At 37.0% G+C, this 12,792-nt stretch overlaps 1 protein-coding gene across 1 annotated transcript; it reads left to right on the top strand.

Moving 5' to 3' along the window:
* The first annotated feature begins 6,063 nt into the window (after positions 1-6,063).
* LOC125238771 lies at positions 6,064-12,627 on the top strand. The gene is made up of 2 exons (XM_048146207.1): positions 6,064-11,156; positions 11,670-12,627. Exon 1 carries the CDS (start codon positions 6,378-6,380, stop codon positions 11,106-11,108), a length of 4,731 nt encoding a protein of 1,576 aa, XP_048002164.1. The 5' UTR covers positions 6,064-6,377; the 3' UTR covers positions 11,109-11,156; positions 11,670-12,627.
* Positions 12,628-12,792: the final 165 nt, after the last annotated feature.

The following is a 12,792-nucleotide window of genomic DNA, read 5'->3' as shown; positions in this document are numbered from 1 at the left end:
ACATCACTAGTACAAAAACATAACCTAAAAACAGTTTGGAGAAACTTCAGAAAAAAACATGCAGAAATTATGCAGAATTTAACATGGTAGTAGTTATTATATAAACTATGAAAATATCGTATTTTATGCTTTGTTTAGATCCTACAAATAATAGTATCAATAACTGACCGAAATTCACTAATGATACACAGCAGGTTCTTGGGTTTTCTTTTCTCCATGTACGTGAATTACAGTCCTTAATCACACAAGCCATAATCACACAAGGAACTAACACATCACAAATAAGAATTTAGCAGGATCATCAACTATCTATCAGGAATAAACACAATTAAATTAAAAATCGGCCAGACGACCGCCGAGATATTTGATCTAATATAATACGATTATGTACAATTGTCAAAGGTAGACACCTGGGGAGACATCTGGGGGCCTGCTCCATTTCAGCTTCTTGGCCTTCTTTTTGGTGAAGGAGTAAAGGAACCGCGAGCATCGCACCTTGAACTTCGTGTTTCCGGTCTTCTTCTTCGGAAATCTAAAAAATATATAAAGTTGAATTTGTAAAATAGCTAAATAACAAGAGAATCATAACAAAGAACAATAATCATTGATGGCGTTTTTAAGGTATGAATACTGATATGTTATTATTGCAAGGTCGATAAAACACATCACAACACTATGCTAAAAAACATAACCTTTCCGAGTTTGAGAAAACTTCCAAAAAATATGCAAAAATCTATACAGAATTGAATAAGATTTGAATTGTATAAACTACTAATATGTACATTTATATTTCTGCCAGGTCGTATCAATAAATATTATCAAAATTTCAAGAAACTTACCGATGAAATGATATAACCTCTTGCGTGTTTTCTTTTCTTCCTAAATGTGATTTGCAACACTTGATCACACAAGCCATAGTCAGAAATGAAACTTGGAACTATCACAAATATACACTGAGCTATTTTTTCCACGATCTATCAGAAATCCTCACAAAATAAATAAATATCGTCAAGACGACCATTGAAGTCGCGCTAAAATTTCGAACCAATATAATACGACTATGTACAGTTGTCAAAGATGGAGACCGAGTGTGAAATGACAAACGTATATTTAATTTTGCCGTATAATAAATGGACCCCAGGTCCGTTTTGACATCAGCATTTAGGGACAACCTTCGGGAAAACGAAAGAAGTTGTGGAATTTTGTCTCATTCGCTCATATAAAAAAGGTAATAGTGTGGTGTGAGTAAGATACATGTCACCCAAGCCCCCCTAATAAAAATTCGTGTAAAATGCATATACTCATCCTTGACTTCCTTATGACTTAGATAATGTATTGAAAAAGGATGGATATATACTAGTTATTTCTCTTTTTGGTAGGTGGTCCCTGGTTTTATGTTAGCTAGGGATGTTACTTTATCGATTCAATTATCGATAAAATATGCACTTACTTACGTTCTCACCTTAAAAATAATATAATGTATGTTATTTTGTATTTTACTTTTATATCAATATTATAAACTGCCTTAAAAATAATACTGAGAATATAAACGTTATATATATAAAAGTAACGAAAACATACAATATTGATATAAACATTTCATTTGGATTATTATGTGGCTTTTTGGCTATGAAAGTCATATATTCATACATTCTTGCCTTCTTGGCTAACCGTACCTACTGATTGCAAATAAATGGTTTGTTTATGTACTTACCTACATAAACGGTCACTTCTCTTCTCTTACCAAGTCCTAATATTACATTATCATACCTATATCTCTGATCATAGGTCTGTATGCCTCCCTTTTTCTGTAACGTGAATAAAAAGGACGGCATGTTGTCTATGACTATATTTCTATGATAGAGTAATATCGGCCTAAATAGTTTGTAAAAAATAGAAGATGGGAGATACGAGTATAAAACAAATAAATACATTCTTCTCTTCTCCTTACGCAAAGACCTAACTAATTTAATTCATGTAGCATCCCTCTATTAATTTCTAGTCCACCACTCAAGAATCTACTTATACTTACCTGAATAATATTTTCTCTATCAAATAGAAAATAAAACAAAACGGCAGTGTAGGTACCAACATTTATTATTTCAATAGTTTCACCTATTTTTAGTTTCTTTTTAATAATGTTTGAGAATTTCTGGAAAACTAAAAAATACTATAAGTTATTCACTAGAAATGTTACATTACCATTTACTCAGTCTGTGATACCTGATCATCATTAATCATTTTTATGTCCTTTTCAATGCAAGAATGTCAATAGAGTTAATGTCGGGACGTCGATAAAAATGACACATCACTAGTACAAAAACATAACCTAAAAACAGTTTGGAGAAACTTCAGAACAGAATTTAACATGGTAGTAGTTATTATATAAACTATGAAAAGATCGTATTTTATGCTTTGTTTAGATCCTACAAATAATAGTATCAATAACTGACCGAAATTCACTAATGAAACACAGCAGGTTCTTGGGAGTTTTCTTTTCTCCATGTACGTGAATTACAGTCCTTAATCACACAAGCCATAATCACACAAGGAACTTGAACACATCACAAATAAGAATTTAGCAGGATCATCAACTATCTATCAGGAATAAACACAATTAAATTAAAAATCGGCCAGACGACCGCCGAGATAGTTGATCTAATATAATACGATTATGTACAATTGTCAAAGGTAGACACCTGGTGAGACATCTGGGGGCCTGCTCCATTTCAGCTTCTTGGGCTTCTTTTTGGTGGAGTCTTGGGTTGGGAGTAAAGGAACCGCGAGCATCGCACCTTGAACTTCGTGTTTCCGGTCTTCTTCTTCGGAAATCTAAGAAATATATAAAGTTGAATTTGTAAAATAGCTAAATAACAAGAGAATCATAACAAAGAACAATAATCATTGATGGCGTTTTTAAGGTATGAATATTGATAGGTTATTATTGCAAGGTCGATAAAACACATCACATCACTATGCTAAAAAACATAACCTTTCCGAGTTTGAGAAAACTTCCAAAAAATATGCAAAAATCTATACAGAATTGAATAAGATTTGAATTGTATAAACTACTAATATGTACATTTATATTTCTGCCAGGTCGTATCAATAAATATTATCAAAAACTCAAGAAACTTACCGATGAAATGATATAACCTCTTGCGTGTTTTCTTTTCTTCCTGAATGTGATTTGCAACACTTGATCACACAAGCCATAGTCAGAAATGAAACTTGGAACTATCACAAATATACACTGAGCTATTTTTTCCACGATCTATCAGAAATCCTCACAAAATAAATAAATATCGTCAAGACGACCATTGAAGTCGCGCTAAAAACTCGAACCAATATAATACGACTATGTACAGTTGTCAAAGATGGAGACCGAGTGTGAAATGACAAACGTATATTTAATTTTGCCGTATAATAAATGGACCCCAGGTCCGTTTTGACATCAGCATTTAGGGACAACCTTCGAGAAAACGAAAGAAGTTGTGGAATATTGTCTCATTCGCTCATATAAAAAAGGTAATAGTGTGGTGTGAGTAAGATACATGTCACCGAGCTCTTATTTTAGCATGGCTTCCATGCTTTAGTTATACTTCCGTGCTTCCGTGCATGAAACCACAGAATTACAGTTAAACCAGAATGAGTTGTTAGGTCAAAAAGTGTGTCCACATGAGAGGTCATTGTAGAGATGGGCCGGATATTCGGTATTCGGCAACTTTGTCAATGTTCGTATTCGGCCGAATAGTTCGGTTACATTGCCGAATATTTACCGAATAAACAAAATGTTAAATAACGCAAGTTGTTTCGTAATTCATCGGATAATGCCATCCTATTTCAACATTCCAAGGAACTTTCTAAATCTATGCATGAAACATATTTAGAAATCCAATCCCTCCATAAATATGTGGCGTTCCATGTTTAAAGGGTCCACAAATCTATACAGTTATAATCAATGTACTCTATGAATATTACAACGTTCTACAAAAGGAGAACGTCATATTTAAAAATTTTTAAAAGCTTGCAATTGTTTTGATTTTATTACTGAATGAAATGAAGTCGGTTAAAAATCTAAAAGTGTATTGAAACATCGTTAGCTAGTTTGCCGTAGATATAGTGCCATCTAGCGGCGAATTGAACAATCTGTCTGCTTAATACTTCATCGTAATATATCCAAATATCGCAACCAAATCGTAACTTCCTAATGCCACAGAATATATAATAGTACAAGTACTAATGCTTTAAATATTATGTTGTATCATGTGGAAAACAAAATAAAAACGAGAAAAGTATGGAGATTAGAAATATCTCTAGTCTCCCTGGAGAAAAGTCTGAAATTTGCGCCCTTCACTGATAGTGTGCGTGTTCCAGATTATGTATTCTTCCGTAGTTCTACACAACTTTCTATGCTCCACGTTTTATACTATATCTCAAACAGTATTTTATTTTTCTAGCAACACTGACGTAAACTTGTCAAAATAAATTGTGGAAATTTGTGCTCGTAGCCAATTTTTATTAGAAATAAATAGTACCTTTAAAAATGGAAACTATTTACTATTAGTGTTTTAGAACATCGGTGTAAGAAACACGTTTGTAACTCACGGAATTTAGCTGCAAGGTTTGCAAGACGGCGAATTAAGATTACCTGGCCCCAAGTTTAAGTTATTATAATATTTGTTATTGTTAAAATATTATACATTTTTAAGTTTTTTATAGAATAGAATAGAATAGAATAGAATATAATTTATTTCAGTATAAAAACACAGTTATACAATGCATACACAATGAGATGAAAAAAAAAGAAGACTTATAACTAACATGTACACTGTAGGTAATTACACTGAAAAAGGTGAACACTCAGCATAATGCCCGGTCCTAGTGGAGTAGTACCCGACGCTGGTCTTCCGTGAACACCTGTAGGGAGCGTAGTTGCACGTAGCTATTTATAATTACTACATATAGGGTTATATACCTATATTTTATACATATATGTACTTCACAAAATTTTTGACGCTAACAATTAATTATGACGATTAGTCTATTAAGAGAAAGGACAAGTTAAGTGGCTATTCTTGTTTTATATTTATTTTAAGAATTTTGTACTACAATCAAGTTAATGCATCAGTCATACTTTTAAAAGATCCTCTAGGATCTGTAGATTCACAGTTTAATAATGTACAATTTATCTAAATCATTTAAATTCGATTTTCAGAAATTGTAAAACCTATCAATTTCTATGTTCAGCGGATTCCATTTTGCACATTTATCCAAAGCTGGCAAAGAATCTTAAGAATGACATCACTCAATATTACACATGTGATATTTATGAAACTAAAACTTGATTGACAAAACTAACTATTTATATATTATGTATATTGTTGTCTGAGTACCCACAACACAAGCCTTCTTGAGCTTACCGTGGGCCTCAGTCAATCTGTGTAAGAATGTCCTATAATATTTATTTATTTTATAACTGTAGCCTGTTTGTTCAGTTTTTACATGGTTAGAGCAATGCCGAACCAGTTTTAGCCACTTACATTTTATTCATGAATTTAGAGTACCCTAAATAGTTTCCTGCTGCCAGAGACTGCCCCGATGTGGCAATATTTTCCCAGGCTTATTCCACCGTCCCCATTCTACCATCGGACTCTTAGACGCACGGCCGGTTTCCATCCTTACTTGGCAGATATTCCGCGAATTCTCACTATCCTCATTGATAGATGTCAAAAAGTTAAAAGTAAAACCTTTCAAAATTAGGTTTTTGGAGAAAAATTTGTGGTTAAAATCTCTCGCATGCTGAACGAATCCAACCAATTTGGAATTGTATTTGAGAAACATGAAACCCCTTATTCATAAAACAGTTAATGAACTGCTTAGTTAGAAAGTGTTTTGTCCCTTTCTCACAAATACAAAAGTCAACATGACTGATAATGACAATGATGTATTAGCTGATTCACATTTATAAAGTGTTTATGAATAACGCCATAATTATTTAACATTTTATACATTATTCCACTTATGCTGACTGTGTTTAAAATAAGAATGTTTTCTTTTCAGGTCAACAACATTAACAAACCCATTGATAGATGGCCAATCTACAGTCCTCTTAAATCATAAAGAATTCCTCCTTAGGGAGGACCTTTTCTAAAATGAATCTGGCAACCAAGAAGAATGCATTTTGAATGTCAGTAAAACAGCTTGGTTGAACAAGAATAAAAACTGTTGAAACATGGAAAAACAAATAACTACTATACATGTTTCACAGTTTTCTATATAAGATGGCGACGATAGTTTAACTAACATCTGTTTCTGATAAATTTAAAGGCATTGCTGGTAAAATACAGTTCTGCAAATGAATCTCTGCAAACACCATGAGTGTTCTCAATACTCTCAGTAGCAATGCTGTTGACACACTTGATGTCAAAGTAGAGTTGGCAGATCAGGATTGGTCTACAGTCCCTTCAACTCCTGCATTTTTGCCACGCAAAAAGGCAAAAGTCTCAGACTTTGTGATGAATGTCATAAAAGAAAGTGATGAGATAATATCAAAAGCATTATCATTGGCAGCCCAAAGTAAAGAAAGTGGGGGAACTAATATTGATGACACTGGATTGGAAGGCATTTCTAAAGCATCAAACCCAGCCAGTTCTATAGAGGAAAAACTTAGGTCACAAAAAGCAACTGTGGTACCTAATTCAGTCTCCTCTACCAAAGCTCCCATCAGTAAACAGAAAAACTCCTCGAATTCTACATTAGTTGGCTCAGACAAATCTAGGGTAATGCCAAATGTATCGGCAAAGCATACAGTTCTCACTCCCCCACAAACTTATAGTATAAAGAAGACACCCAAGCTGTCAGATAAATCAAAAAAGAAGAGAGCCAAGCTAATAGCTCGTGGAATTCCTGAAAAGATCGCCACTGCTCTATGTGTAATGACGTTGCCTGATCTTCTTAAGAGGATACCTTCATTGAGAGCAGACTTCCCAAACACAGTTATACCCGAAGAGTCTCAGATAATGAAGCAAAGCGGCGATAAACCTAACCCCGATACACCTTTGCGTGTAGGAATCCAGAACTCCGAACCCATGAGTAAAGAACAAATGGCGAAGGTCCATCGTCATCTAATTCTAGCTATTGCAGAGCAGCAGAAAGACGGCAGTGGACCAGAATTTGTAGAATTTAAACACATGGATGGCTGGATTCTTGTTACTTGCGCAGATAAGCGTAGTCAGGATTGGCTCGTAAGCGAAGTAAAGTATTTAGAACCCTGGCCGGATGCGAATCTCTCCATTATGGCAGAGCGGAAACTGCCCAAACTAGATGTAGCAAAAGTTCTTGCGTTTATCCCGGAGTCAGAGGCGACATCTGTCCAAGAAGCTCTGGAACTTCTCAGAGCACAGAATAAGGGTCTTAATACTGAGCAATGGACGGTAGTTGAAGAGAAGTTAGAAACTGGCAAGAGTTGGACTGTAAAATTCAACATTGACGAGGAATCGCTTAATACACTGAAAACCCTGGAGTGTCAAGCTGCTATAGGTTTCACAAAGATGAATTTTAAAATCGTTCCTCTCGTTAAAACTGAGAAACCTGAAACCAATGAGAAATCTTCAAAACCTGAAACCAATCAGAAATCGTCAAAACCTGCAACCAATCAGAAATCGGCTAAACCCGAAACCAATCAGAAATCGTCAAAACCTGCAACCAATCAGAAATCGGCTAAACCCGAAACCAATCAGAAATCGTCTAAAAAAGAATCGATTTCAACCAAAAAACCCTTGATCCAGGAAGCAAAAGATAAACACATACGTCGCTCTAATATCAATTCCCAGCCGCCGGTCGTTAAGAGTTCTAAAACTGTAATTATTCCTCAAACCCAGAAAAGCACCCAATGTGCAGAGAAGCCCCCATCAATAGGTTTTATAAAAAATATGGTTCACGACGCCAGACTCAGAATTGAAGAAATTAAACAAAAGCAACTTTCTGATAGAAGATTCAGATGGGGTAGATGGGATGAGCCGCCAAGCCTCAGCGAACGAAATATGCCTCAGAATACGGCTCAGCCGTCAGCTGCACCTCAAGTCTTTAATGCCCCTGCTACGGTTGCCCTGGGGAGAAATCCAACTGGAGGAATCACAGTGATACAACAAAACTTTCCTACTCTACCAACTCCTGTCACAGTGCCTCAAACAACTGGACGAAATCCAAATTTGGTGCATCGTATGGAAATCCCAGGATTTGGTGCTCCAAATGCCAATACCCTGGGTGGGATGGGGACAGGTATAACAATCACAGTACCACAGCAAAATAACTTTGGAGGAAATCCGAATATGGCTCATAGGATGGAATTACCGCGCTTTGGTGTTCCAAATGCGAGTACACAGGGATGCGTTGTGGCTGGAGGTACACCGCTGCAAAATAGCTTTACTGCAGGAAGCGGAATAGGGACTAATCTCAGCACCATTGCTGCCCAAGCACCTGGAAGGAATTTAACAATGATGCCTCCTAATACGGTGATCCCAGGCCATGGGGTTCCCAATGCAGCTACCCTGGCTGGAAGTAGGATGGGAGGTGTCGCACCACAGCAAAATGTATATTCCGCTCCACCCAGTCAAATGCAAGAAATGGACTACTTTCTAGGCCCTGGAGGTGGCTCTCAATTTGTTCAGAAACAAATGATGGGTCAAAACTCTGTCAACTATAGTAACGTGCCAATGGGGCAAAACATGAATGGGGTAGGCGATGCAGCGTATCAACAGAACTTGGCTCACGCAGCGATGTACCCATACGCAAATGCATCATACTACATGAATTGTTACCAAGATCCTCAAGCGGCGAAGTCAATGCCTAACCAGAATAGTAATCAACAAGGTCCAGTCGCTCAGTTACCTAGCAACAGTCGTCCCGATAGGAGCAAAGACTCCAGGCAGAGAACAGACATTTCTGATGAAGGATATAAATCCTGGATTATAGAGGAAACCAAAAGGTTTTTAACAAATGATCACAGCTCTATGACGTCCGCCATGCCGGGGACACCACCTCCTCCCCGTTTCCCACCGACACCGTCCCCACCACCGCCACCAATTATAGGCAATTATAGCGACCAAGATTCTGATGAAGACATGCATTCAAGATCATATCTTACACGGCAATCTCCTCAAGACGACTATGCTAGTTACAGGCGTTCTTATGATAGTGAGAGTCCTCCAAGATCTAGAAGAGAGTCGCCTCAAGCTGACAGCGACTGGGATATGGAGGATTATGAAAGTTATAAAAGGAGCCAGCACATTAGAGAAGGTGAAGAAGACCAGATCAGACGGTCAGGGCGCGAATTTAGGTCGCCCGACGGACGAAATAGTTACAGACTCCGGGATATTGAGGGCTCCTATGAAATAAGTCAGAGCAGTGGAATGGAAATGAGTGATCGGGAGATAGTTTCAAGACCTGACAGGAGATCACCACTACCAATGAGAAATTGCAGACCTCGGAATATTGAGGACACTGAAATTAACGAAAAAAGCTGGGATAGTACAGGGGAAAGAGATGTGGACAGATTCTTAAGAAACCCACTACAAACAATGAAAGAAAAAGCTACCCCACCAATAAATGAATATAGATCACAACATGTAGATTACTCTGAAACTAACGAAAGGAGTCTTAGCAGGGAAGAAAGAGATTTAGACATGTCCCAAAATGCGTACAGAAAATCTGAAAAGTATGAAAGGAACCGGAGTAGTTTCCAGGAGAGAGATGATTTGGACAGAGCCTTAAGACCAGGCAAAATATCACCACAACCGATGAAAGATTATAGACCTCGAAATCTTGAAGACTCTGAAAATAATGAAAAGAGTCAGAGTAATAGGTCGGAAAGAGATCCGGACATATCTTCAATAATGTATGGAAGACCAGATAGAAACCCACTACAAACAATGAAAGAAAAAGCTACACCACCTATAAGAAATTATAGATCACGGAATACAGATTACTCTGAAACTGACGAAAAGAGTCTCAGTGAGGAGGAAAGAGATATGGTCATATCCCAAATGGAGTACAGAAAATCTGAAACGTTTGAAAGGAACCGGAGTAGTTTCCAGGAGAGAGATGATTTCGACAGAGCCTTAAGACCAGGCAAAATATTACCACAACCGATGAAAGATTATAGACCCCAGAATATTGAGGACTCTCAAACTAACGAAAAGAATTCGAGTATTCGAATAGATAAAGGACTAAACATACCTTTAATGGCATATGGAACATTCTCAAGACCAGACCGAACGATAAAAGAAAATGCAACTCAACCTATGGTAGAAAAAGCACCTCCAACAAAAGATTTTAGACCATGGCATATCGAAGGCCCTGAAACGAATGAAAAGAGTCCGATTATCAGAGAGGAAAGGGTTTTAGAAGGGTCCTTAAGACCTGATAGATTTTCGCAACCATATTATGTACTCAAGACAACCGAAGATATTAAAAATAATGATAGAAGAAAGGAGGGAAATGATTTAGACAAATCCTCAAGACCGGACAGAAGGTCGCCACAGCCTAAAGATTTTAGACCTCGAAATATTGATAAATCTAAAACCAGCGAAAGAAGTGAGAGAGAGCAAACAGAACTGAACAAAACATCCGATAGAAAATCACCGCAATCAAGGATAGATAATAAGCCCAGGAACGAAGGCTGTCAAACCAGTGATAGAAATCGAAGCAGTAGAGAGAAAAGAGATGATTTACACAGAAAATCACCGCCACCAAGAGATAGACCCCGGGATAGCGAGGATCCCAGAAGAAGGGAGGAAAAGGTCCGGGACAGATCTCCAAGACCATATAGAAGATCTCCACCAAGGATAGACAGACCAGGAATCGAAAGCAGGAGAGACGGGATAAACGATCGGGGTAGACCAAGACCTCCATTAAGAAACGATTTTAGACGCGATGTTGACGCTCACTCTAGATTCCCGGATAGGCAGGAAGGCCCAGGGACCAGAGGAATACAGAGGCCGAGAGATCGGGATGGAAATATGCGGGACAGACGAGACAGGTCTCCGAATTCGTCAAGGTCAAATCAGCGAGATCTACGGAGACCTGATATACGGCCGCGGCGGTAGTCACACAGCAATCATTGCATTGCATTGAAGCATTGGCAGCGTACTCGTGTAAGTTTTTATACACTATAGTTTCATTCTACTCAAAATTGTTTAGAAAATAGTTCCTGACTGATACAAAGTGATTTTGTTATGTCTGACTGCTCGTGAGTAAATCGTGGAGCATACTGAAACTGAACAAGTTTTAGTACGGATCCAATCCCGAAATCGCATGAGAATACCATTAAAAACATTGACAAATGTGCGAAAAGGCAGATCATCATTTCGGAGTTGGCACCCCACTAAAAGTAGTTCAGTAGGTAATAATATATTATAATATGCCATAACAAAATCACCTGTACAGATGTAGTGAGAAATGATTCGTTTTTTTTCGGAAACGTTCGTATTTGTCGTGTTAGTTCGGTCAACCTTAGTACTTCTTGTACTGAGACTGACTGAAATAGCATTACACGTTCGTGAATTTCCTTAAAAATACGAAGGAAAAATATTTCGATTTACATCTGTATACGTAAGGTTAAGGATCATTATTGCTATTAAGCATTTCAGCGGGGACTTTTGTTTCAGAGCACAGCCCGTTCGTTTCTACTCATTCTACCTTCAGTGACGGATCTTCGAGAAGGCCTTCCAGTATTCTTCTTGATGTTTTATCTCTTTTCTTTTAGTACTCAAAATCTATAATTTCTCTTTCTAGTCTAAGCACTATTGCTTGACCGCCGAACAAGCTTTCCAGAGAAATGCTTAGTACAATTTCGTCCACAATCATTTTATGTCCTAGGTGCTAATTAGTCATCATTCTTATATCGATCGCAGTGATATTTCAAGTAAATCTGTCATTGAAAAAAGGTGGCAAAATATAAAAATGGAGCCAAAGGTCCGATAGAAAATTTGTATTTCGCGCCTTTAGTACCAAAGATTAGGTTGACCGTAATTACATTATATTAAATTAAAAATCATTTATTGCCATAATTCACATGCAATAGGTACACGAACTAGGTAGGTATATTATATTTTACATTTTAAACAAGTTACTATTAAAATAAACTTTACTAAACATAATACTACTTATTCTATGATTAATTGATTGATTACTTTACATTTGTTTTTCTTTAGGGTTTGATATTAATTTCTTAACTTAATAACAGTACATTAATGTAGTAAGGTTTTAGTTTATGATAGTTTTTAACCGCCTCCCAAATCTCAAAGGAAGGGGTTATCAAGTCGTCTGTATGTTTTTTTTTTTTTTTAATGTTTGATCCTCGATATCTCCGTCGTTACAAGACCGATTTTGAAAATTTTTTTTTTTATTGAATGTATATGCACACAGATTGGTCCCATTTTTCTCAGAACCCAGTTCTGATGATGGGATTCTGGAGAAAGCGAGGGTACTCCTCAAATGTGAAAGGCATACATATGGTGATTTTTGTGTTTTTAAAGGAACAGCATGCATTTACGTACAGAACAGTGACATTTGGTGCAGTGGAACTCCTGATGATGGTCAGAATGGAACTCCTCAAATCTGAACGGCACACTTATAGTGACTTTGGTATTTTTATAAGAACAGCATGCACTTACATCCAGAACAGTGATATTTGGTGCAGTGGAATTGCTGATGATGGTCAGAACGGAACTCCTCAAATCTGAACGGCACACTTATAGTGACTTTGGTATTTTTATAAGAACAGCATGC

This window comes from Leguminivora glycinivorella, chromosome 24, assembly GCF_023078275.1.
Source record: "Leguminivora glycinivorella isolate SPB_JAAS2020 chromosome 24, LegGlyc_1.1, whole genome shotgun sequence".
Classification (NCBI taxonomy): Eukaryota; Metazoa; Arthropoda; class Insecta; order Lepidoptera; family Tortricidae; genus Leguminivora; species Leguminivora glycinivorella.
The sequence above is the reverse complement of the archived record's forward strand: the minus strand, read 5'-3'. Positions and strand labels throughout refer to the sequence as shown.